This window comes from Colletotrichum costaricense (genome assembly GCF_030867565.1).
Source record: "Colletotrichum costaricense strain IMI 309622 chromosome Unknown Scaffold_1.1, whole genome shotgun sequence".
Lineage (NCBI taxonomy): Eukaryota > Fungi > Ascomycota > Sordariomycetes > Glomerellales > Glomerellaceae > Colletotrichum > Colletotrichum costaricense.
The window spans coordinates 3,048,066-3,074,258 of NW_026848230.1; the positions used below are offsets into that span (position 1 = coordinate 3,048,066).

Below are 26,193 nucleotides of genomic sequence, written 5' to 3' on the forward strand. Positions count from 1 at the left end.
AAGGCTTGCAAGTGTGCAAGTCAAGGTATCCCGTCCGTAAGCCAAGCTCAGGCACAGTCTCCCACGAACTTGGACGGGGACACGGGGGGTAAAAAGATGCCCGCGCTAAGATGGGATCCCTGCGACCCGCTTGACTTTTGAACTGTGAAATGGGAACTGGCGCTGGGAATTGAATTGCGAACTTGAGGTGCCCACTTGCCCCATGCCCCCAGCATGGCAAGCCGAACGAGCCAGACACACCACCAAGGTAGGAGCGAAGACGGGAATCCTTCCTGGTCGTTCTTTTGCGCTGCTTGCCTCGCCTCCACCGGCCCTCTCTTCCACTCATCGGCATTCTTCCTCTTCCAGTTCGCTCTCCGAACAAACGGCGGCCTAGCTGATATGACCTCAATCGTTGATTTATCCTACGAGTACGGAGTACGGAGTATCCGTTCTTCCTCTAGGCATTGCGACGTGCTTCTTCCCCGCCAGTCACTCGCTATCCAAGCTTTCTACATGATCGCGCTACAGGACCAAGCGCCGTTCATCTGAACCCTAGGTCTAGGATGCTTTCTGATCTGAATTGACGCCGACGACGCGATAGCGCCGCGCTTTCCTTCTGACGCGCGGGACCACGTTCCGACACAAGCCGACTAACCAACTAATTATCCCAAGGGTCCGCGGGGTCTCGACTTTCGACTCTCGAGTATCCTTCATTAACCAGCAGCTTGCTTGGCCGGACTGAACCCCTCTATCCCTACGAGTTTACGAAGACAATGTCTTATGCGGCCCTCGAGTCAGACCGGAGCCTCTCCCGGTCCTTGCGACGATGGCCAACTTGGGGTCGACACGATCCTCACTTCTGGACCATCTTCTCACGTTTTTCCCGTCATATCAACGTATCACGCCGGTCTGAGACACGGGAGATGCCATCTCGCTTGATGCGCACAAATCAGCCTAGATTGCTGGTTTGCTTGCTTTTCCTCCCTTGTCGGAACCTGTCTTTCGTGTCGCTCTGAGACTTCGCCATGCGTCCACACAGACACGCGCAAATGCGCATTGCGCTCTGGTGGCCCGCTGCCGACGAATCGATATCACCTGTATGCTCCCCACGCAGGCCTGCTTCTGGCTGTGCCCAGAATCTTTGATGCACCATACGGATACGCAGGCAAAGGCAAAGCAAGGGGCCCAAAGGCGCACAACGTGGCCGGATGTCGACTATCGAGTCCCGTATCCTTCCCGTCGCCCTCGAACAGCCATGAATAGCCCGTGCGACTGTTTACCCTTGTCAGTCTGGGGGTTTCAGATTACCCAGCCCACGTCCCGAAACAAATGCTGCTCGGACATCGTGGTGTATTCACCGATCCAGGTTGCACAAGGCCGTCTTGTACGAGCAAGACTGGGTTAAATGGCACAAGTCGTCCGTCGTGGAGTAACTCGTGAAGTTGTGCTCCACGGTGTTTCCACCAAAAAGGATACGTACCGCTTACTCGCTGGACCCACCAGCGTTTGGCAGTGGCCCCTCAAGCTACTCTCTGGGTCGTTCTAGTCCTTCTATGGATTAGCGTCCAACGTCTCTTGATCGCCTTCTGATCTGACCAACGGGACGCGGCGCGCTTTCTCGAAGCAGGGAAAACGTCCCCTTTGCGCTCAACTCAACTCTCGGCATCCCAGCCACCTCTTTTTTCGCTGTACCAAAAGTCCAAAGTGTGAAGAATCCCCCTACTAATACTCTCAGTGGCGATTCACCGACCTTATGTGTGGCCTCCCAGAGGCCTCAATGGTGCCAGCGCATAAGTCAATGGCCTCGCTGCGCCTGACAACTCTGCGTAAGGCAATTCTATCTCAGCGCTCCAGGGAAAATCTCGCACTGTTACGCCACGCCAACACGCGTGTGCTGATGAAGCTCGGAGATTGATATAGTGACTAGAAGAATGAACCTGAATCTGACAAGCCTATGGCCTATTACCAACCTCACGCTTGGCCAAAATCAATGCGGCCGCCCCTCCTTCACAATCCACCTTGGGTACCTATTCTTCACTGAACGGCGTTCGATCTTCAAGAATACAAGAAACCCAACATACCGCTTGCATACTGAAGCCCAGCCTGACGACGGCAGAAGTGAGCAGCAGCAGCAACAGGCAGTATCAAAACTGGCGGTGAAGAATAGGCCTTCGGTTCCTTGCGGCTATGTCACTTATGTCATCTTGGAGTTACGATTTCTTGTCTCTGGATGGGTCCACCTCCACTACGCCTTGTCAAGAGTCAAGCTATGATGCGAGCTCATCCGGGGTGGCGAGCGCTGCTATGTGTAAGTGGGTGTAGTCAAAGTCTCTAGGTGCAAGCGGGCCTTGTAACAAGGCCTGCCAACTTATGTACATGTCCTCAACGTAGTGATTGAGGTCGCAGTACAAACGCATCCTCTCTGTGTAGTGTGTTGTCAACACAGGCGTGAGCGGCCGTCGTACTTCCTGCCAGCCTCAACGTCGCGCGCTCCGCCACCATACTGTACGACCTCGTCATCTCACTCGGGGGTCGGACTCGCTTCTGAACTGCGTTACGCTGCGATTTTGAGATCACGAGCCTGCAGCCCTATATGTCACGATCACAGCCTCGATGCCGGGTGAGGTTGAAGATAAGCCAGCCATTCTGGAGCCCCTTGGTCGTGTCGACTTGCCTCAATACCAGCGCGAGAGACATCATGACGTGTTGTCGGGCACAGATTTTGGAACGTGGATGCATTCATCGAACAGTGCGACACACCCTCTTGCTAGCTGTTACTTCGGACAACATGTGAAGCTGAATAGCAAGCGTCCCCCCCCCCTCCTCTGGTGTCCTCCTTCCTTCTCGAATCAGAGCTGAAGATTCCGTTTGAGAATCTGCGTCGTTTGGTTCCTGGTTCCTGGCCGCGGTAACCACCGTTTGCTTCCCGGAGCGGGATGTTGCAGCTTCCGGACGACCCGCGACCCGCGTGCCCTGCTTTGTGAGATTTCATAGATCTCGGTACGCTTCGGCTTGGGTTTTTTTGCCTCCTTTTTTGGGTGTGATTTTGGCGTACCTCGCCTCCGGCTCGAAGTTCCGTGTATGGTAGGGGGAAAGGAGGCTTCCTACAGCTTCTCAAACGGTGTTGTCTGGTAGGATCGAGGTCACGCAGTAGCTTGCGGTTTGGTGCCCGACGTAGGCAAACTGATCTGACGTTGTTGTTTGTAAGATAAGGGGCGAGGGGCTACAAATAGATGCCATCTCAGTCTGATTTTCCCAGACGTGCTTTCCATCCCTTGGATCTTGTATTCATTCGATATAATCACATTCATTTCTTACACGCCCGTCAAGATACCAACGAGCCAGCCCCAACCTTCGTTTCCAAGTCTACTCTTGACAATCTCAGCCGCAACTATCACCGGTTACCGAGATACCCTAACCACCGCAAAGTCGTACAAGTCGAAGAGAATCCATCAACTAGCAGAGCTACTCCTCCGGGCGCCAAGTCTCAACCACACTAAAGAGAGACAGAACCAAACACATCCCCTGAAGTACAACAATACTCATCCACCCACGACTTACACCCAACTACAAGCCTCATAATGTGCCAATACTACGCTCACGCCTTCACGTGCAAGCACCTCTCCTTCACGTTCGCCCGTTTCTGTCAACCCGCGAGCCTCATCCAGAAACCCTGCGCCAAACGGCAGGTATGGCAGACCATTGGCCTCGACGACGCCTGTGAGGAGTGCTTGACTTGGTTCCCTGACCAGTACCCGTGCCGGAGACCGCGGTATCAGTGAGCTGAAGGGGTAAGGGACTGTTGTCGTAGGTCGATAACGTGGGCCGAGACGGGTAGGATGTTGTCGTTTGGCTGGTTCCCTAACGACGTGATGATTATTTTGTAGAGGATGTTTGGAGTACTTAGAGGAAGAGCAAGCCGCTTCTAGTCTGGTCCTTATTTCGGGTTATCTGGAGTTATTGTGTCCGGCGTCAGCTATGGGTTATCAAAGGTGAAAAGGTGTAGAGGTCAGAATATGTATTTCGCAGGGGATGAACGGGATCAAACGATGTAGACGGAGACAACATGTGGAGAAGCGAGGGTGCGGGATTCACCCCCTGGAAAACGCCACTTGATAACTTCATAATCACAAGCCGAAAATGTATGATCTCCACGATGTTTGAATTTTCTAGTGACTCGAAATCACTGTCGTGGTTTCTGTGTGCCTATCGCTTCTTCTGATCCTTCATCTACGCGTAGTTCTGGTAGTAGATCAATTGTTACGAACAATGGCGGTGGCAAGTTTTTGAGGCAAGTCTTGACCTTGTCCGGTCATGTCAAAACCCGTGTGAGCTCGTCGATCCCGGGGACTTGGGAGGAATGTCCCAGCTGCAGATCCTCGACGTCTTCGTTGCCCTCCTGGCTCTGGGCGGGGGAGGGGGATAGTAGGTCAGGGTCCGTCATCTCGACGTCCTAATTATACTCACCGGGGGCATTTATTATTAACTATATAATACGCTTAGTATCGGATTCTCTATAGATATTAGAGCTCTAAGACTCGGTATTACGTCGAGTAGTAATAACGACCCTAAGAGTTAGCAAGCCCGGAACTTCGATAATAGGGGGGGGCATCGGGCTAGGACTCGAGTCCCTTAAAAACGGTAATATTTATATTAATATTAGAGTTCTTGTAAACATCTCTGAGCTACTAGAGAAGGTTATTAACAGCAAATTAGAAAACACCGCACTCCTCCTACTCAGAATTAATCTAGTTACTGATATTTAAGAGATTCTCCTTCATTAAGACGCCCAGGTCGCTAACCTCCTCATATAAAGAGGTTAGGGGAATATCCCTTATAAAGCTATGGACGAACTTGTTAGCCACCTCGAGTAGGATATACGACCACTTGTCGAACAGGACTCCATAGTCTTTCTCATTCAGACTCCTGGCGAGCTCAACGTCGTTTGTGGCGTTGTGACATACGTATACGTCAGTATAGAAAATCCATCGATATTATAAAGGCATCAGACGATTCTGTTTCGTCATTAGAGTATTCGGGATTGAATGCTTCTAGAGCTATGCTGAGGGGTGGTGAAGAAGAAACGATAAATGATGTTAAAGATCAGAGCTTTTCCTAATAACATGAACCCTTCCTTGCCCGAGCATTTCTCAATCACTAGCTTAGACCCAATACTCGCCTTTACCTCGAGTAAGAAAGAGAAAGCATTGCGATATTTCTTCTGTTCAGATAGCCGTCTCTATAATATAGCTAGAGACGGCAACACACGGTTAAATCGGATGTCAAGACGTTCATGGGGGTCTAATGTTTCAGTGTGGGTCTTTGGTATCTGATCAACAGCGCGCTGGCATCATCAGTTAGCGAAGAGCGGTGTGCCAGTCGGTGCCAGCAGTAGTGCGGGTGAAGTTGTTGTCGATGCTCCATTCAGCTTGGTACATACCGTGTAGCTTTGATTTAGATAGCTAATCCGGGAGTCAGGAATCTAAGATATGATTGTTCTTAAGTCAGCGCTGTTCGTAAATGGGCAGTATTGTGCGACAAAACATCTGCAGATGCGTGCTGCGTGCGCAACTGTCCGGATCAGATTCTCTGCTTGGTCACTCAGGTGATAAATGGGCAGAAACAGTGTGTCGATTACCTTCACCTAGTATTTTGACCTCGACCAGTATACCTTTATGTGATCCGCCTCCATGGCGCCTTCCCCAGTGGCATCATGAAAGCCTACCTGCCTCAAGTACCTCAAGTCCGACGAGGAAGGAGTAGAAGGGTGTTCACCCTCCTTCGTACCTTCCCGTGCACACCTGCCCACTTACAAGCCCATATAGGCCCCGTCACTCCCATTCCAGTCAGCAGCCACCAGGTGCCCTCTAGGTCGGGGGTCAGTTCAAACTGGCTAGGTGGTGGGGTGGTTCATGATCAGCAATCAATTTATACGCCAACCAGCCTACTCGACGACAGGCTTAGCAAGTACCCGAGTTCGAATACTAGCATGAGCGCCAGAGATGTAGCCCCCAGTTGAGCAGCCGGGGGGGGGGGGGGGGTGGAACTCTTTTGCTATTGGGGTCAGTGTTGGTGATGTTTTTTTGGAATGGTTTGTAGGTCCCTTTTGATGTATTACCAACCAAGGTAGCTGCTCTTGCTCTTATTAATTTACAAGTAAGTGTAGAGTGACGAAGCAAGATCTCGATGCGGAGTTGAAGGAGGCCCAAGACCTAGTCTAGAAGGCGACCTACAATTCATAATGTAAGCGACTGCTTGACTGATTGAGGCACAAGGCAGCCCGATCCAGGAGTAGATTTGCTTCCCGACGTCGAAGGTTGTCACGTTTTGAAATACACGGTAGCCTAGAATTGACTATATGTACACTGTTTTACTCTCCCGTAGTGGGTGGCTTTTGTATTTAGAGCCGGATATCACCAAGCTGAAGGAAATCTCCATGATGAATGAGGACTCTCAGTACGGTCACTTCAAGCACCTCAACAATTTCGATCGATGCCTGGACAAAACAAACAAGAAATCACCAGATGTTAGGCATCGTTACATAGGGACAACTTGCCGCCTCTTGCCTTCTGACACCATTTCAAAGGAATGAGCTCTGCCATGTAAGAAACGTACGTTCGTCCGACCAAGTATGACCATCCAAGGTCACCTTTACCTCGGCGTCATGAGATCGAGGATTCCCCGAATAGTCGAGCAGTAGTACATCGAGGCCAAGAAAGCTGAAGGTTAGATAGTAGGCAGACAGTCCACGTTACTGACCCTTCTGCTGATGTTGATCGCGTGCCTGTTCTGGTCCCAATTCCATTTGTCAGAGGGTATGTTGGACACTCGAAATACGGCGATCATGTATCTGTAGAGGCAGCACCCAGATGCGAGTCACGTCAAAACGACTTGCTTCCACGTTGCAAGCCCCAGACAAATCAGCTGCGTGTAAGAAAAACGTAACCACCCCTTCCCAACTCACACACGCCAAAGTCAAATGAGTCAGGACATTTCTCTCCTAAATGGCAAAACCAAGACAGACCTTACCATAACCTGCTTCAAAATATCCAGAATCCAGCCACGGATAAAACACAATGACCATCAGCTCCTCTTCTCCCGTTCCCCCTTACCCCAAACTAACAATCGATGTCAACCCCCACGCCGGCACCCCCACCAACCCCACACGCGCCCAACCCCACAACACCACCAAAAAAAAAAACAAAAAACATCACGATATCCACCATCGCCATTGACAAAAACATCAACCAAAAACATACAACACCAGGTATTCGCTGGTCGTCACCGACCCAACTACTAATCCGGCCCTCATTGGCTTATCTATGGGAGAGCGGACGGGATCCCGAGTTTTCCAATGGGTATGGTCGTATGTGATGGAATTCGGGCGCAGAGTAGCTCATGAAGCGCACACAGAGAGCAGCAGTGCCTGGGGAATAGCATTGGACTACGAAACCTGCTTGTCCAAGGCGAGGTGAATGACAAAATGGGAAAGAAAATGGAAGTAGAGTCTACTTGAAGCAATGAAAGCCGTGGTTTAGTGATAGTATGTCCTTCAAATGCCTCGGTATTCAAGACTGTCAAGTCGTCCTACAAACACTACCTCTCTTTCAGCTTTGAGAGATACTACTGAGACATCATAATCCTTTGGTTTCGTACACTAATCTATCCAACAGAAAGCTGACGGAGAGAAGCCGTCGCAGGCAATCATATGCATATGCTGAAATGGGGAATCTTATAATTCTAGCCCCCTCGTTCCTATGACGGGGGGTATCATCTCGAAACTATGTCAAAGAAAAAAAAACAGAAAATCCCAACTCCCTTTTGTCGATCATGGGTATATAAAACGAAGATGAAAATATTGCCTTCCATTCCAAACCTCCCCTCCAAAGTTTACTCCCGCTTATAGTTCAAATCCATGACGGAACTTTCATCCGGGCATGCGTAACAGCTGCCGGTTTCCGTCGTCGGCTGCCAATGTGCAGAGACTCCCCCGTCTCGTTCTCGGCCAGATCCTCAAAGTGCTGGTGTCCCACCGTGATAAGTTTGATAATATTGCCGAAAGCAACCGCCACCGATGCCGTGCCGACCTTGACGATGGGACCCAGTCCCGAGATGATGAGATGCGAGCCCATCTCGTACTCATCATGAAGGGGCCTTGTTTCGTAGATCTGCTCCCGCCCCAGTTCTGAAGCTACCCAGACCTCCCAGTTGTCTTGTGACCTGTTTGGTCGCTTCTCTGACCGTTGATACATCCTGTGACGGAGACCACCGGTTGTTGTCGGAGACGACTCTCCGCTGCTTGACCCGCCATCGTACACTTCCCTCCGGACGCCCACGAGAAACCCGTTTGGCAGAGCTTCCCACGTCCCCGGATTACTAATTTCCCTCTTCGACTCAATGGTCTCGGCCCATGCACTACAGCTGCGGCTGGGCGGCGAACTCGTATTCCGGAAGCAAATGACGTTGCCTTCTTCCTTTGGTATAAAGGTGTGAATCACGCAGTCGCCTTTCTCTGCATTGGTGTACGCGATGCCGAATGACACAAGCCCAATCGAACCGCATTGAGGTTTTCTTCGTGACGAGTGAAAGCATCTCAGGGACCCCGCTTGAATTGAATCTGTCTCAAAAGTGTGAAGCAGCGCCTTCGTCTTTGCATCAACCAGGTCAACTGTGTGAGACCTCGCCACAAGGAATGAGCCCAGTGCCGACAGCGGCACTACCTGAGATGCTCCGCGGTCATCGGCTGTATGCACGTCGAGGCTTTGCGAGATCCAAGTATCGTCTCGTTGCTGTGTCGCGACGTGTATACATCCTTTTCTCGACGCCGTTAGAATAGACAGCTGCGCGGTGCCGCTGGGTGGGATCTTCTGTACGAGCGGACGAACCGAGACCAAAGGGCTCTTGCAGATGGAGAACTCCATGGGCTCATTTTGACCAGGAACGATCTGTATCATCGTTCCGTTTCGTCGTACGATCACGAGTGGGCTCGAAAAGTCAAAAGTCGGCGTGCCGAAGAAGAAATAAGGAGGCTTGTCAGACCTCGGATTTTTCAAGTCAACCGGGATCGGCTGACTCCACCGGTGCTCAACCAAGTTCCATAGGAAGACTTTGTTGGAGGATAACAATGCCAACCAGCTAGACTTCTTGTCTGTAGCGACTGCCAATACCGGAAAGGGGTCCTCGGGGGGTGCCTCGATGTCGGCGAGCGAGTAGTCTCTTTCGCCCGACCTGACATCCCAAACACGAATTGAGCGGTCCAGGCTGACAGAAATGATATGTCCGTCGTATGACGAAGTCATGCGCAAAACATCCAGAGTGTGAGCCTCTGGTAGAGATTCAATAGCCAAAAGGGGTTTATCTCCCATGTCGTCGTTGCGCCTCGACTCAGCATCCTCTCCCCATAACAGGTAGTTCATGAGAAGACGGACGGCGGACAGAATGAAAAGCACGGTGACGAGAAAGTGCTTCAGGTGATGATCGATGAAGTCGTAGAGAGCCGGGAGTAGTGGACGCTCGGGCGTGACGGGTGTGCGATCCGCACCCTTTAGGACGAATACTAGAGGGTCATACACCCGAGCGATGTAACTGTGGGATCTAGGCTTGATGACGTTGATAACCTCGCGAGCGCTTTCGTGGTCTTGAAGCCGAAGCCAAGACGTTGGGCTGCGTGCCTGGTGAATGTCGAGTAGCATTGAGTTCTTCGGTTGGCTGAAGCTGACTGTGTCTCTGGAGATCCTGAAAATCCCACGCGCCAGTCGGACGAAGGTATCATTTTCGAAAAAGTGCCACTGAGCAATGAGAACAAAAGTGATCATGATAACGGTACCCGCGATGCGCGTAGACAAAGCAATCTTGCCCTGCAGCATTGCCTCAAAGCAGCTCCTGTTCACTGGCAGCTGGTCCTGCCCGTATCTGTTATTCTTCAGCGATGCCTTGGCAAGCGCGTCACTGAGCTCTGTTCGTCGCACGTCCACACTGAGAACAGCAAGGAAGAAGGTCGATAAGTAAAAAAAGTCAAACACGATAGCGACGGCCACAAACGTGCAAAAGGCGGACACGCCCGGTGAGACGATTTTCGATAGCCCCCATAAAATGAGCACGTTTTGCGCCGAGCTGGCCAGCGCAACATGTGCCGTTTCTCCAAACGCACGGCTGATTCGACTACTCGTACTGTTCTCCGAGGGAGTCAAGATGACGGCGTTGATAAGTCTAAAAATGTTTTCGAGGCTCATGGAAAGAACCACGACCGGGTATGCCGCTTGCGGGATTCCGGACAAGTCTACCCGGAAAACGGCGCAAACAGTGAAGCTTGACATGATAGAGACAACAATCTGGACAAAGACTGTAACTATCAGGCCAAACTTGGATTTGACCGCCCGCAACTTGGAAAGGCTGTAGAGAAAGTAAATAGCGACGAGGCCATATGCCAGCGCCAGGATTACCGTGTCTTGCATGGAAATGGGCATGAACTGGAACTCGTAGAGCTGACTGTCCATGCTTTTTCCGTCAGCTGGGTAAGCTGTCCATTTGTCTTTCATCCGATTCGCGAGCAATTCGGCCTTTCTCTCCCACTGGCGACCGACTGGGGAATCACGCAAGTGGATCAACGTTATGACGAGAGCGTCGGCGGCCAGAAGTCTTCGATCTTCGAAGCGCTTGCCGCTGAAGACTATTGAATGTCTTAGAGTCACATTTACTGAGGTCGGTTGCGTCTTCCGCGCATTTACAGTTGATATGATGTCCGTGTCGGAAGCTATCCGCTCATTGGAGCAGGCCCAGTACTGAAGTGGCGAAGAGAAGAACCAAGACTGGTTGGTGAGGCCGTTGATGACATGGAATGCATCCCGGTCTCGAGGGGTAAGATCTGCATCTGCATATGGATCGTGGGCCCGGAGGGACGTTACGGGCTGCCGTGGGCTGAAATCTTTGGTGGGACCCAAGAGCTCATCCTGCAATTCGAGCGCGCCCAGCAACACGTCGTGGTCCAATGCTTTCATGTAGCTGCCGTGAACCCAAATGGAGCGCATTATTACGTCGGACTCGGTGCTGTTTTCCTTGAGCGGCTGCGCAGCAGTCCACACATGATGGGGCAAGTTGGAGGCGCCATTGCTCAGATCTGAGGTATAGAGAAACGGAAAAGGGTATATGAGGATCGCGGCGACAGTGACGGAGATGATGAGAGTCGTGACGACGTGTCTGGCGGCATATCGACCGTATCGCGCGAAGGCTCGGCGGAGAGGGTGGTTTGTGGCAAGGGCTGGAGCTTCCGTCGTTCTAAAGGCAGGTCAGTCAGGACATGAATTACAATGGGGCTGATCCATGATGAGTGGCACCAGCCTTGGTCGGAGAAAAGAAGAGATTCATACCCTCGCAAAGGATACAAAAGATACCAAATCATCTGCGGCGATGGTTGCAAGTAGACTTGCAGCGACTGCAGCAGAAGAAGTGGGAGTTGGAATTGCAGAGTTGCAGGAGCGGACGCTGTTTAGTTGAGCTTGTGATCCATCCAGTGTTAAACTGCACGGGATAGCAAAGTTGTTGTTGTCGGTATGCAAGTGGAAGTCGTCGTCCTCATGATTCAACTCGACACTGAGCGTTCAGGTGTGGCGGTCCAAGAAATCGAACATGCGGAGCGCCGATCGGGGGATCGTTGGTTCAAGAGGTATTCTCGACGCGGCGGAGAGGTACGGAGGAAGCTTCTGAAGTGAATAGGGCCCTTTGGTGGAGGGATGTGGGCTACTGATGTAGACGTTGCGTGGAAGCGTGACGGGGATGGGACGTGGTCAGTCGGGTCCCAGGCTGGTCGGTCGATCGGGTGTCGGTCGAAGTGTGTAACAATGGAACGACGGCGGCGGGCAGCTGCGATGGAGCCCAAAAAACGCCAGGACGAGACTAATTGTTAGTGTCGCGCTGGTGCTGGGCGAAGGCTTGGAAGACGTTGTGGAAGATTGTGTTAGTCGCAGGTGGAGGGGCGGATCAGGTAGGTTGGGAGGAGACTGGTTGACGTTCACCGGAGGGCCGACTGTAGTCGCTGCTTCGGTGTGAGTGGATGGGTGGTTCGATGGGATTGCAGTGCGGCGCGATGCGGTGCTGGGTGGTGTGGTGCATGCAATCTTGGTCGAAACGAGAGGGATGCGGAGAAATAATATGCGGCCAAGACAAATCAGAACCTTTCTGAGCGACCCCCAGCATGGACTGGAGAGAGTTAGAGAGAGAGAAAGAGGAAGGGTTGTCGTTCGGAAAGGATCAAGTACCCTCGCAGGTGGCAGTTTAAGGTACGGCGATATGATCGATCGGGTGGTGGTAAGTGGGTGGTAAGCTGGAGAGACGTGAACAGAGACAGGACTAGCGACACGACCAGATGGACTGGGAAAGGTGCGATTCAATGTAATGTGAGGTGTGAGGTGTGAGGTGCAAGGTGCGCGGTTGACGTTCGGCGCTGAGAGTATGAGGCACAGCTAAGGTTCCTTGGGCTAAGGTTCCTTGGGCTAAGGTAGGTAGTCGAGTGTGTGTCCGTACCGTGCCGTACCGCGCTAGAATCTCAGAGTGGCCCTCTAGCGTTTACAAAGTAAGGTAGGTACGGAGTACTGTGTATGCGCTCCCCTCATCTCGCACCTTGGATGCTTGGCACAAATAGTGGCCACCTCAGGACTCAGGATCAGGTAACTAGACCGGCAGACGGCGGTACGGAGTCTTGGGCAGGTATCTTTGGGGGGGGGGGGGAGGTGGAACCGTGGAACCTGCCGATGGTAGTGGCTTGGTGGCAGCATCTGTCGGGGAACATGGGACGACTTTCGCTACAATGTGAGGTGACTTGCGCTCTTCAACCCCTGTAACGCGCAAAGGAGACTGTCCTCGACCTGAGATTCAGAATGCGACCTGCAGGGTCGAAGAATGAAGTAACCGTAGACGCACTTGAGTCCGGGGGAGGGGGGAAAGATGGAGCGACAGTCGATGACTCTGCTCTCGCCCTGATGTTTCGGTACTCAGAGGGTCTCTGAGACCTGGAGGAGACTAACGACTTGTTCGGTACTTGCAGCTTGCAAGCAGCGCTCCCGTAAAGGCAATACCTAGGTATGTACGGTAGATACGGAGTAAAATGGAAAGAAAAGCCATGGACCTCATACTGCAGTGACTACGTACCAGCGTAAGGGGGGGGGCCAAGCCAGGGGCGTTTTGGCGTCACTGCCAAGCTGGAGACCGTCCCTGCTCCAGCTCTGGGGTGTCTGATAGGGGCATCGTCCCACTAAAACCTGACACCCCTTCCAACTTGGTACCGGGCGCTGACGTCTGCACGTCTTTGGATGGTGAGACAAATCCAAGAGCAGGGAAGAACTTCTTCCATTGCAACAGAAGCAGGAGGGTGAGGGCCACTAGTGATGAGCTGCCACGGTATCCCGTAGGTCGACCAACCAATGCCCTGCCTGCATCAGAGAAGAAGCAACACGTCAAACGGTTAGGTTTCTCGAGGAAAACCCGGACCAGCTAGCTATCGAGTCGAGGTGTGCGTCGGTGTGCCGGGACCCATGGGCCATGGCATGCCGCATAGGGGATGGGAAACAGACGCAGCCAGAGGAAGAACGATCTGGACCAGAAAACATGGAAAGCTTCCCACAGGTTTGGAGTATCAGACAATGGAGAAGGAAATAAAGTTGAGGGGCGGTTTGGGGCCTATTTTGGGTCGGAGAAAGTTAAACAGCAGCCGGGAAACTGGGGGGATCCTGAGATGAAAGCAAAGCTCGAGACACCTCGAGAAGAGACAGGGAAACAAGCACAAGAACAAGCACAAGCACCTGGCTTGCACCTTTTGGCTTCCACAAGTCTGCGCTCTGGGTCTCCGAGGGAAGCACTCCGGATGGCTGGCCCTCCTCTCGCCTGCCCTACCTTTGAGTGAGAGGTGAGGGACGTCTTGCGTGATGCTGCTTCTGGCTAGCCGCCCATAACCAACCTGTGCCAGTGATGCGTTAAGTCTCAAACATCAGACCTTTGATAAGCTTTCTGCGACATTCCAGAACTGAAGAAGAGTGTCACATTTCCGCTCTTCTCCCTGGCTTTTTCCTTTCCTCATTCTCTGGCTCCCGACTGGGCCGCCTGGAACTTCTGGCCCGACCGGAGACTTCTTGAAGGGTTCGGCAGGGCGGCTGGTCTTGGCGTACCGTAGAACTGTACATCTTTCCACAGTCGGATAATGGTGCCGACATGGTGGCTTTTTCCCAGTCTTCCATCTCGCCAGCCAAGCCAGGACAAGTTCCATGGACATCGATGGACGAACGGATTGGAGCAACTGGCAGCAGGAGCATTGGCGCGCGCCTCTTTGCTGATTCGCCGTTCATGAGTCGCGGCACCCTCCTTCACGTCGTCGAGGACACCTGCTGTCTCGTCTTTGCTTGAATATCAGGCAGCGTCGCAGCCAAGTTGCCATAGAGGGAAAACTCAATGATGCTCGTTTGGAAAGGGACCGGGCGTCCGTGGTTCCTGCAAGATTGGTGGATGTGTGTCCGTGTAAGTCAAGCTGCGCGGTTTTCCCAGCTCGTATTGGGGTGGTACGCTCGGTTGGGGTAGCTCGCAGCGGCCATTATCCTATTCAACTTGGCCCGGGACCAGTTTGCAAGCGTCAAGTTTCTAGGCGGGCCTCGGCAACATCCCCCCAAAGGGTCAAGCTCGGAGACGGAGAACCCTGGAACATGGCTGTGCTGGAACCGGCGAAGCGAAAGGGTCGAAGCCCATGTTTTAGTGGGCATGCTCGTTGAAGTTTCCCATCATCCCGCCCATGGACGGACCGTGACACTTGGGAAGAGGAATTTGCCCATGTATGCGTGAAAGAAACCCGTCTTGAGGGTGTAGGCCCGTGAGCTCGATTGGCGCTGCGACAGCCAGGCGCTGTCATCGCTCGCTCTTCTGGAACGCGGATGCTTTCTGGCGAGAACAGTCTGGCATGTATCGTGTACGGCAGGAGTCGCGTGGCGAGCTCGACGTTCGTAGGTGTGGTCCGGGTAGCAATTCGCGTCAGGGGGAGCTGCTTTCGAGTGGCTGATCGACCATGATGGATACCTCATTGGAGTTTGGGGGGCCGACGTGCGATGGAGCTAGATGATCGAAGAACATGATGACGAAGCTTTTGTGCCCAAAGGCTGACCGGCTGACAAGGCCTTTTCGTTGATACCCATCATCCTTGATAGCGATACCGGTGGTGGATGATGTGAGGGTCGTCGCTATGGCATTGGGTTGTTGATGTTGATGTTGGTGTTGTTAGCAGAGAAGCTGTGGGTGTATGTATTTGTCCGAAATAGCTTCACGATGTTTCGGTACAAGACAGCGTCGGAGAACCTTCCCACGAATATGGAAGGGAAAGGGAACAGGCCGTTCTATATACCACAAAATGCCCTGGCCAGCATTTGCACCCGCCAACCCAGAAGTAGATCTGCCTAAGCTATAATTAATCAGATGGGCAATCTCGCAGCACCAGTCTACCAGTCGCCAGCCCGAGAAATGGAAGACAAGCAGCAAATGCCAAAAGCAAACACACGGGTTAATCACACCTTGCGTGGGCCATGGGCCGTGGTAAGCTCTCTGAATCACCGGGACTCATCATAATCAGGCCATGAGGACGCTCAAGTGGCCTGACTTCCCACTCGCGCCGTCTTCCTCATTGGCTCCGCTCCCTTTTGCCCTGTGCGGTTGGCACCACCTTTGCCGAATCCCTCCCCCTCCAGGGCCCCAAGGAACGGGACCCTCGTGCGGCGTGCCTCGTGCTCCCTCAAGTCCCAAAGTCCCACCGCAGGACCCCTTCCCGCCTTGCCCGCGTTTAACCCACCCCTGATTCCCGTGCCCGGGCAGCATTCGGCAGACAAATCCCGGGTATCTTCACAAACCCCAATGCCAATGGTAAGCGACCCTTGTGCTCGCGTGGAGGGAGCATCGTATTCTTTCTTATTTGCGTTTTTGGTATGTACATACACTAGGACCGAAGTCCGGGGTACGCCTTCCACGCCGGCTGTGGTTGTGAACGTGACATCGGGGCCGGTGCGGGTGCGCGGATGCGAAATTTGAGTTTGACATGGGAATTTCACATACCGCGAACTATTTACACCGCATAGAACCAATTTATGAGTGTATGAAACATTCAATATTCTACAAGTTAGTTGGAGGCTTCAATTTTACAGTTCAAAGCGAAATAGATCAAATCCAACGTTGACACCCAATGGCAGGTAATTACCCACTCTATGGGAATCTCGCACTCAAGTGACCCATCGCAGCAATTCTCGCAAATGCTCCAGCTGCAACCTTAGTCATGCAACCGCACATACCTCATTCTCACACTCACCATTAGTGCCTCATCATTAGCCACTCAAGTGAACGACCGTCATTTCCACAGTCCTAACAAGTCAGAAGACATCATGAACTCACGAGACCAGGCGGCCCCAGAGGACGACCCCCTGTCCGAGCTCATCACCACCTACAACGAGCTCAACGGCGCCTTCATCGAGGAACTCGACGAGGAGCCGAGCCCCCTCGAGTTCATGCGCTACGTCGCCCGCAACACACCCTTCGTCGTCCGCGGCGCCGCCTCCTCGTGGCAGTCGAATAAGACATGGGATCAGGAGTATCTGCTGCGCGTGTTCAAAGATCAGACTGTGAATGTTGCCGTGACGCCTTTTGGGTGAGTTTGGAAAGAAAATGAATTCTGTGCCCGCTCTGCCCATTTTGGAGGGGGTGAAATTTTTCACGATCCTTGACTTACACGGTTCGTTCACACGCAGTAATGCAGACGCCCCAACCGACCATGAAGGAAATGTCGTTTTCGCGAAGCCACACGAGGAGGATCAGGATTTTGAAGAGTTCCTCAACTATGTAACCAACCAAGAAAAGAGTAAAGATACGGCCTCAGAAGTCAGATATGCTCAAACACGTATGTCACTTGTTCCCTGCTCTCAGCTTTCTCATCACACTCATATCTTCACATCAACAATTTCATATCTCAATCACAATGAAGAAACCTCAACCACATCCAACCCTCATCCACTCTCACAGAATCTCAAAAACAACTAACCCTCAAACCCCCCCAGAAAACGACAACCTCCGCAACGAGTATCTCCCCCTCTTCACCCACGTACCCCCCTCCATCCCCTTCGCCCGCATCGCCCTCGACCGCGACCCGGACGCCATCAACCTCTGGATCGGCGCCTCCCGCTCCGTCACCGCCCTCCACAAGGACAACTACGAAAACATCTACGTCCAGGTCCGCGGCCGCAAACACTTTGTCCTCCTCCCGCCATGCTGCCACCCCTGTGTCAACGAGACGGCCCTCACGCCCGCGACGTATTCTCGTCGGGGAGAAAAAGATGGTGAGCTGGTGTTGAATATGGACCGGCCTGAAGGCAGTGAAGCAGAAAGAGGAGAAGAAGATGAAGGAGAAGAAACAGCAACATCAAATACTATCCCCTTTGCGACATGGGATCCGGATCAGCCGCAGGTCAACGCGACGCCCTACTCTCACCTCGCTGAGCCTGTTCGCGTTACGCTGGAGCCGGGCGACATGCTCTACCTACCCGCCATGTGGTACCACAAGGTTTCCCAGTCCTGTCCGGAAGACGGTGAAGGCTTCGTCCTGGCCGTCAATTACTGGTAAGCTTATAGACATCCCACACATCGCGGGTTGTAAGCACCCCGGTATACTGACCACCACACCAGGTACGACATGGAGTTCAGCGGTCCGTTATACCCCCTCAGCGCCTTTGTGAGGAACGTCAGTCTCAAGACAGCACCGGCAACTTCAAAAGGCAAGACAATATAGCACATGAACAAGCATCACCCGAGCATCAAAAATAAGCAGTACTTTCGCCTTGATTGAGTCTCTTCTCAATACTTGCATATCCCCCTTCCGCCATATGTACATTTGTGGTTTTGTTTGTGTGCGGATATACGCCCAGATTACCTAGAAAGGGTGGCGTGGCTCTCTGCCTCGCTCACTGCCGAGAGGCATTTCTTTCCCTCATCGTTTGGTCATCCTCCACCAGATTTCGGGGGCCCATGTAAAGCTATGGGCTTCACCGGGCCCAAGTGAGTTGATGAAGAAGCCCCCCTTTCCTCCCAACATGAACGCCAGCTATTCGAAGTGAATCATGATACACTAGTTTTTTTTTCCCCGTTCCCGCCCACCTCCGCCAAAAGTTTCGTCTTCATTGCCTTTGTCTTGGTTGCTATGCATATAGTATAATCGCAGGAGACAGATCCAAATGGGTATGCTTTGAGGTGATGAAAATCAGAGGCGGCAAGATGCCCGCCTCCACCAAGGAAATGAGTTCAGGTCCCAACTCCAGCAGGCGACTTGGCCTGAGAAATACACAGGGCGAATGCAACCTAATGGTGCAGCCCGACCACCGATAACACCAGAAAGACCGATAGAGATTAGTTGAGGAATCCCTTGCACGCCGCCGTACCGCAAAGGCAGGGGATACGGTCCAAGCTGCCAATCTCTCGCTCAAACTTGTAGTCGTATGTCAACTCCTCATCTGCGCTAATGTTAGTTCCACGTGAAAACACAAAGGGGGATCGAGGTTGGGTAGCATACGTTGAGCGATGTCGCGGAGCGCATAGATGACGATGCGCTTGGTTCCGTCGACCTTGATAATCTTGGCAGTGCAGTTGGGCATACAGCTGTGGTTGATGAAACGAGCAATGCCACCCTTCTTGGTTGCGTCGATGACCGTGTTATCGTCAATACGGAACAGATAACTGCTGCCCATACCGCTCTTGAGGTAACGCTTCTCTCGGATCTCCGAGATTGATTGTCTGACCTGCTCGCCGACGTACTCGATGATCATGTCATCCTTGTTAATATTCTCCTCCGTGTATAGACCCCAATTATGAATAGCAGATCGTGCAAACTTGACAGGCTTCTTCCGCTTTTTAAGCTGGTTGAACTTGAACGCGTCAGAGTCGCCCGAAATCTTCTTTTCATCTTGGAGTGCAGAGACATGCCGACGGTTGTTGGCACGATTTGCTCTCGAATTGCCCTTTGCCACCGCCTTTTCTGCCACAGCAAGCCTGCTAGCCTCAATCGCTGCGTCTTTGCCGTCCTTGTTGTACCGCGCTTGACGTGCTTCTCTAGCCTTCTGAACCTTAATGTGGTGAGGCAGATACTTGGACTTTTCGGCGTTGAGAATCTTCTTGACACCCTCGGTTCGAGCAGCGCCGGTGGAGTTGGGTACATAGTAGCCATCGATGCCCACAGCCTGGTCAACCGATCCAGTGGCGGAGTTGAGCTCTCGAACACGATTACGCCGCCATAACCACAGAAGCGGGTCACCGAAATCTGCCCCAGTAAACCTCTTTCTGAGTTTCGAGATATCTGGACTGTCAACCGCAGACAACGACAGCTCTTGCAGTACAGAGATATCGAGCCTGAAATCGCCAGACAGGCCGAGGGCTGGAGCTGGCGTGGTAGTGAATAATGAGGGATCTGCCTTGGCCTTCTGCGGCTCTGGCTCTTCCTCTTTCTTCTCTACAGGCAAAATCTCGGTCTCGACCTCTTCCGGCAAGGGTTTGACCGGAACTGGTGTCTCCTCTTCTGTCTCTGTGGGATTCTGAACTTGCTGCTTCTTCAAGGCCTCCCTTTCCTCGAAGACTTGCCTCTTTGACTTCTTCTTTAGCTTCTGCTTCTTTGCCAATCCCTTGGCAGCCGATAGCGCAGGAGTCTCTGAGCGATTGCTCTGGGTCTCGAGTAGGTCAACATCGGGTGTGGCCTCTGAAGAAGCCAGCAAGTCAGGCTCGACGCCCTCCAAGTTGACTCCGAATAGTTCTTCATCGGACTTCTTCTGACGCTTGATCGCCGATTGGATCTCCAAGTCGAGCTTCCTCTTCTTGGTAGAGGCTACGCCATCGCCAATAGCGAAGCTTGCCTCCGTCATAGAGTCCTCCTCGCCGGGACCCCAGGAGGCAAAGTCGTCCTTGACGTCGTCGTCTGTGCTCATACGGCTACGGGGTCGAGAGTCAGGCTCTTCAGTATCCCTCGCCAGGGACTCCCTGATGGCGGCCTCATCATCGGACTCAGCATCGCTATCGTAGCTCTTGAGACGATGGTGCAATGATCGGAAGGCACCACGGCTCTGTTGTGCTGCGCGCTTGCGGGAGAACGGGTCTGTGAATCCATGATTGCGTGAGGCTCCTTGGGCAGTAGCCTTGGCCTTGCGGATACGTGGCAGAGCAGCAATTTCCAGGCGACCTGTGCGACGCTCAATTGGATCTGCGCCAGAGTTGGGTGTACTAACTCCAGGGCTCTCATCGCCGGCATCGACGGTGACAGACGGGACAGATCCAGCCGGGTCCTCCAAGTTGAGCTTTCGTCGCTTGCTTGCGTGATTTGCTGGATCCAGAAAGCTAGTCAGAGCAGGAGCGGCAACTCTCGTCCGTATGTGCTTGATCAAGTGCTCTGCTAGCTCTCGGGTGACCACTTCGCAAGCCTCGATGACCGGATCAAAGTTCTTAGCTCTCTGTCGCTTCTCTTCCTCAAGGTCTGCTTCCTCTTCACGACGACGACGATCCTTATCCTCGCGCACTCGTATATCCGTTCGGCGTTTGCGCTCGGGACTGGGGGTTCGCCGTCGTGGTGGCGGAGCTGCAGATTCGGAGTCTTGGCCTGTCGAGGGCGGAAGCGATAATTGCATCACCATGTTGTACGTGAACAAGTCGGTATGGTTAGCTGCTCTGTAGCATTTCGAAGCCTCGTTACGTCCATGAAAGGAGTTGGGAAACAGAATGTAGTATCCCGTTCGGTCGATGCGAATGTCCTCAAGGGCAAACGCTTTTAGTCGTTTCTTCATGTGAGGTATGGTCGTAACCATGACTGGAACATGCTCATGCGCAACGAAAATGTACGGCTCGCCGGCAAGCTGCTTCGCGATAACCTTCTCTTCGAGCGCAATGTGCATCTTGGGCTGGCTAGGGACCCAAGCAGGCACACCGGCCACGGCCTGTCTGTGAGAAGAAGGACCCTTTGGTGCCATCGGTGGTGGCCCAGGAATCTTTTCGGGCGCAATTCGAGGGCCGGTGGGCGGCGCCTTTGCAATAGAAGCATCCCGTGTAACTCTGTCTTTCTGTAGAACTTCCTCGAGCATGCGACGGCTTTTCTTTCCTTCAGGATCGTATTCGACTCGAATTGTGTTTGCCTCGATTCGTTGCCCGTGCATGGCTTTAACAGCTCGGCGCGCTGATTCAGTGGCCACAATGGGGTTGGGTCTCGACCTGCTGGGATGCGCATCCTTATACCGAAACGTTGCAAAACCTAGGTAGCTGCCCGTCTCAGGATGCATTTTGTTACTGCTCTCAGCAATGTCGCCAAACGACGCAAAGGCCGCCGTCACCTTTGAAAAGGTGATGAGAGGATTGAAGCCAGTAACGACAATCTGTGTAGGCGGCCCAGGACCAATTGAGGTCTTAGGACAATAGGTGTATGGTTTCAAGTTGTATGGCGACTGTCGCAATCGGGACTTTGGGAGATGAAAATCGGTATTGATATAACCCAATCGCCCACCTTTGGCGAGACGAGGGTCTGGAGGGGGGGCGTCATCATCTTCCTACTCAGTTTATTAGCCAAAGCTCTCACACACAAAAGATGACGCCTCCCCCTCCCCCTACACTGGGCAGGTTTATTGTATTTGTACGTACCAATCCAAACTCCTTATATATCGGCTTGGCATCTTTTCTGCCGTGCTTCGATAGGGTCCGGTCGTTGAAGGGATCATATGTGCACTTGATGCCTTTTCGCGATCGATTGGGATCTCGCGCGGGAATGCGCTCAATTTGAGGATATGGCTCCGGGAGTGAGCTGTTCAGGCGGGATGTTGGGGTATTGAGTGAGACCGCTGCCTCGCCCCGATCGGTGTTTTGTGCTTGTGGCATAGTCGTTTTCGATAAGGCAGCATTGCCTGGGTATGAAGGTGATTCAATGGAGGTGAGCGGCGTGCCGCTGGATGGAGGGATATGAGATATGCCGCTGGGGACAGCTTGTCGCGCAGCCGTACTGAAGACGGATGAGCCCGTACTCGCGTAAGAGCTTGCAGATCCGACAGCGTTGAGAGTGTCTCCTAAGGGCGACTCATGACCGTCGTGTGGCTGTTGCGAAGTGTCGGAAGGTAGGCCATCAGCCGTGGATGACCTTTCTCCAGTTGTGCCGTTGACCGAAGGGGTGCCGCCGCTCTTGGAGCCGCTAAGCAGGCCACCTGCCGAGTCTTGAACCTTAGCCTTTGCCTTTTCTCGTTCGTTGGCTCTGTCCCTAGCGACGCGGGGGGCTGCAGGGAAGAACTGCGCGAAGCTCGCCGAAGATTGGCGGGTCATCGTGAGATTGTTCAGCTTTCACCGCTCTCGCCTGCCACCAACCATCGTCTCTTATATGTCGGATGATCTTAAAGGACAGAGGTCATCGCCGAAGAAAGCGGCCGCAGCGGTGTAGCGGGAGAAAAGGTCGCGGAGTCGCTGTTCACGCGACCGATGCGTAGCTAGCGACACGAGTGAATGGCAAGAGGCAGGAGTCCGACTGCGTCATTCAAGGAAGAATAGGTCCCAGTCGCAAAGGACTCAGAGTCGATGCGATCAACCAGCAGGTTTGCAAACGAGGTCGGATGATTCGTGCGATGCGACTGACGGATATGAGGCTGGAGAAAATGTAGCAGTGAGGTCAGAAAGTTGGAGGTTGAAGAGTGTCCAAACCTTTCAGGGATGCGATTTAGCGGAGACCAGCCACGGAACAAGGCGAGGGAGCACCGTTACGCATGGATGCTCAGACGGGACCTGCGTGACGAGGACCGGTGTGAGAGCAAGTATTCCTCTGCAAATATTCGGTGCTGGGTACAATCGGCAATTTGGGTGGGGATGAAGCTGCCTCTTTTGACAGCTGGCACCGGAGAGAGTCGCGTCGCCAGACCTTCCACTTTGCTCAATTTTCGCGTCTTGCTAGGCAAGGACGTGAAGGACAGGGGCACCGCATAAACTGTCCAGTTGCATCATGGCCGAGCCAATGGAGTAACTGATTAACCTCGTGCCAATCATTCCATCTTCCAATCACTGTGTCAGAGAGATACACTCCTTGTTTACACCATTTTTGAATGCTAATTCGAGAGGTTTGACAGGCCGCAAGCACCTGAGGACATGGAAGCCAGTCGAAATTTAGAACTGCAAATCAATCGACTCAAGTGATACATGCAGGCAGCTGTGGCTTGCTATGAGAGACAAAGCCTCTCCCTGGTGTGAATGATCCATGCTGGGTAATAAGTTATACAGAGTCAAACAAAGTAAATAAATACAGTCATTGTAAACCCTGGTCGCGAACACAGTCTTTGATCGCCCGTTTGACCTCGCGGGCATTGCATGTGGGCAACAATGCCAGCCAAAAAACGCCTCCAAGTCCCCAGCCGTCCTGCTGTTTTACAAACGAGGGTAATCATCTCCAAACGCCATCCATCAACATAGTTGAGCGATTAAAATGTCAACTTCATCTCAAATTCATCGTCTTCGAACTCTTCGTTTCGTGGACCCGCGCTGCCGATGCCATCATCTTCGTCATCCCCGGCGGGATCGAAGATGGATAGGAATTGGAGTTTGCCGAGCTCCTCGCTGTCGTTCCGGGCCTCCTGTCTATGCTTCTGAGGGGATGCGTCACGTCTCATAGTCATCTTTGGAGCTAGGGTCGTTTTCGCATCTGTCGAGACCGACCGAGCTGCAGCGGCGGATGCTGGGCGCCCGTTAACAAAGGAAGAGGCTGAGCGACCCTTTGTGTAGCCCAGTGTGTTTCTCGACACGGCTTCTCCCATGGCACTTTCAGCGACCGAAGACTTCGGGGCCACAGCAGGCCTGTTGGGTCTGGTCTTCGGAAGGATGGAAGAAATTGGTCTTCTGACCGTGGGCTTTTGCTCGACAACTTTCTTCTGCCTGATGGTGTTGCCGGTGGACATTGACAGAGCAGACGCAGCTCTTCTAGAGGTAATCGTGGGCGGGTACTTGGGAGCACCTCCAACCGCCTTTCTGGTGACGGCCGGGTTAGGAGCCGGGGCTGGTGCCTTTCGCTGAGAGATGGCGGAAGTCTCAGGAACGTCCGAGACGGACCAGTCCATTTCCTGAATGTCTCGGAGGATACGCTCGTCACTCTCCTTGAGAGCCTTCTGAAGCCTTTCCTGGTGCTGCCTGTCCTGAAGTCTGACTCCATCCTCGCCCATGGGGTTGTAGAAGTGGTTGTAGTATCCTTTGAACATGTTCTCGGGTTTGAGTCCCTCGAATGTTAGATCTCCCTTCGACAGGACATCCGACTCGTAAGGCAAGTCCTTGACGGTAGGAGGCGCGTACTCGACATCAGGCTCCTCGGCTGGACCAGCCTGATCGTTGCGGACTTCTAGCTTAAGAGGGCCGACACTAGGAGACCGCTGCTTCAGCTTCTTGGTCGTCGTAGGTTTCGTCTGCGTTTTCTCGCCATCCTTTCCTCCGGTGTTCTGGGTGGCTCTAGCCTTTGCATTGGTGGTCTTGTTTCCGAGAGGTGCCCGAGCTCGTGTCTCTATCAAGGATGTTAGTCGCTTTTGATACCTCATATGACAGAATTGGAAGTGTTACCAGAAGGAGTGACGAGGTTCTGCTTCTTTGCCGTGAGTTGAATGTTTCCGTTGGCATTAGACTTGGCGGCGAGCACAGATTTGGCGCCTCCGACAGCGTTCTCGTCGTTGAGGGGAATTTTCAAGGGCGTCTTTGGATACCGGGCTCCAGGGGTCTTGGGAGCCAGCTGCCCTTTCCCGGGAGCCAGACGAGCAGCTTGAGCTGCGTTGACCGCGTTCTCGTCACGAAGGGCCAGCATTTTGCATAGAGCCAGAGGGGTTGTTGATTCTGTCGTTGACTCAGCGTCTTCTTTGGTCGTGCTGGATCGTAATTGCGTGGTGCTGTATTGTCGTCATCAATCCCTTCACTTTGGAGTCTGTCATGGGTTGAAGAGACGATAGAGATCGTAAACGGACCCGTATGTTTGGGGCGTTGTTGTCGGGACAACGACGAAAGAAGCTCAGACCCTGCGGAAACCCCCGTACAAAGTTCACCTCTAGGCTCTACCGCAGTACCTAGGTGGGAAAGCAGTAAAGCACCGTGCCACAGCCCAACCCCACCTGACTGACCCCACTGCCCGCGTCTGAGCTAATCCGATTGCAGCTTCCTTCCAGCGTGTGAAGACCAGGCCTGTCTGGCTGCTGGCTGGCATGCTGAGGGTGGTCCGCCACAGGTCGCATGGAGCAGACTTGCATGTAGAGGGGCAGTTATTTCAACACCTCACACCCTTTCCTCCCGTTTCCATCCTCGACAGCTGCGATCCCACATCCACCGATCCCGTTCCCGTTCTCAACTTCAGCAACTCTCCTTATCGCAATCAACCTGCACCGACTCTACTACAACGTCAAAGCAACTCGCAGCTATTCATCATGGACCGTATCAAGGAGGTAAGTTTGCCATTTTGACTCTGGCTCCACCCGACTGCTACCGGCGGTCTGGAGGGGTAAGATATCCCCAATGTGTCGTGTCATCGATGCTGACAACGACGGTGTCAATCAGAAAATGAACCAGCTTCGTCTGGAGGCCGACGATAACGCCGCAAAGGTTGAGGAGCTCCAGACCAAGGTCAAGTCTCTAGAGCAGGAGAACCTGTCCAAGGAGCAGGAGATCACCTCCCTGCAGCACAAGAACGGTCTGCTCGAGGGCGAAGTCGAGAAGCTTGAGACTGCAGTTAAGGACTTCAAGAAGGCTGCCGACGAGAGCGCTGGCACCGGCACACAAAACGAGACTCTCCAGCGCAGACTCCAGCTCCTCGAGGAGGAGGCCGAGGAGGCGGACAAGACCCTTCGGGAAGCCAACGAGAAGTACGTTCTGGACCCTGTTTGCCGAATCGATGATACCCCCTTTTCACTCTCCGACCCCCATCGTGTTCATTAAAGCCCGCCCCACCGAACGACCGACCGATGCATTACTTATTACTTACACCGTCTTTTCACAGGCTCCGACAGACCGACGTCAAGGCCGGCCACTTCGAGCGCAAGGTCCAGGCTCTCGAGTCGGAGCGCGACCAGTGGGAGTCCAAGTACGAGGAGATGGCCAAGAAGTACGCGACGGTCCAGAAGGAGCTCGAGGACTTCCAGGCCGAGATTGGCAACATCTAAGGTCCTTGTCGCGCGTGTCATTTATGCAAGGCTT

The 26,193-nt window shown here is 53.0% G+C and overlaps 6 protein-coding genes across 6 annotated transcripts; 3 read left to right on the forward strand and 3 right to left on the reverse strand.

Moving 5' to 3' along the window:
• Window positions 1-3,563: 3,563 nt before the first annotated feature.
• On the forward strand, window positions 3,564-3,764 carry CCOS01_01068 (uncharacterized protein; the record flags this gene model as incomplete). The annotated part of the gene is made up of 1 exon (XM_060449264.1): window positions 3,564-3,764. The coding sequence occupies one exon, from the start codon at window positions 3,564-3,566 to the stop codon at window positions 3,762-3,764; it is 201 nt and encodes a 66-aa protein (XP_060320702.1).
• Window positions 3,765-7,889: 4,125 nt separating this feature from the next.
• Window positions 7,890-11,380, reverse strand: CCOS01_01069 (uncharacterized protein; the record flags this gene model as incomplete). Its single annotated transcript, XM_060449265.1, has 2 exons — window positions 7,890-11,256; window positions 11,349-11,380. The coding sequence occupies 2 exons, from the start codon at window positions 11,378-11,380 to the stop codon at window positions 7,890-7,892; spliced, it is 3,399 nt and encodes a 1,132-aa protein (XP_060320703.1).
• Window positions 11,381-16,379: 4,999 nt separating this feature from the next.
• CCOS01_01070 (phospholipase A2) lies at window positions 16,380-17,776 on the forward strand (the record flags this gene model as incomplete). The annotated part of the gene is made up of 4 exons (XM_060449266.1): window positions 16,380-16,642; window positions 16,743-16,891; window positions 17,049-17,607; window positions 17,674-17,776. 4 exons carry the CDS (start codon window positions 16,380-16,382, stop codon window positions 17,774-17,776), a joined length of 1,074 nt encoding a protein of 357 aa, XP_060320704.1.
• Window positions 17,777-18,390: 614 nt separating this feature from the next.
• On the reverse strand, window positions 18,391-22,317 carry CCOS01_01071 (SET domain-containing protein; the record flags this gene model as incomplete). Its single annotated transcript, XM_060449267.1, has 3 exons — window positions 18,391-18,494; window positions 18,554-21,557; window positions 21,649-22,317. The coding sequence occupies 3 exons, from the start codon at window positions 22,315-22,317 to the stop codon at window positions 18,391-18,393; spliced, it is 3,777 nt and encodes a 1,258-aa protein (XP_060320705.1).
• Window positions 22,318-23,456: 1,139 nt separating this feature from the next.
• On the reverse strand, window positions 23,457-24,817 carry CCOS01_01072 (uncharacterized protein; the record flags this gene model as incomplete). The annotated part of the gene is made up of 2 exons (XM_060449268.1): window positions 23,457-24,523; window positions 24,580-24,817. 2 exons carry the CDS (start codon window positions 24,815-24,817, stop codon window positions 23,457-23,459), a joined length of 1,305 nt encoding a protein of 434 aa, XP_060320706.1.
• A 610-nt stretch (window positions 24,818-25,427) lies between these two features.
• On the forward strand, window positions 25,428-26,159 carry CCOS01_01073 (actin lateral binding protein; the record flags this gene model as incomplete). Its single annotated transcript, XM_060449269.1, has 3 exons — window positions 25,428-25,445; window positions 25,558-25,862; window positions 25,997-26,159. The coding sequence occupies 3 exons, from the start codon at window positions 25,428-25,430 to the stop codon at window positions 26,157-26,159; spliced, it is 486 nt and encodes a 161-aa protein (XP_060320707.1).
• Window positions 26,160-26,193: the final 34 nt, after the last annotated feature.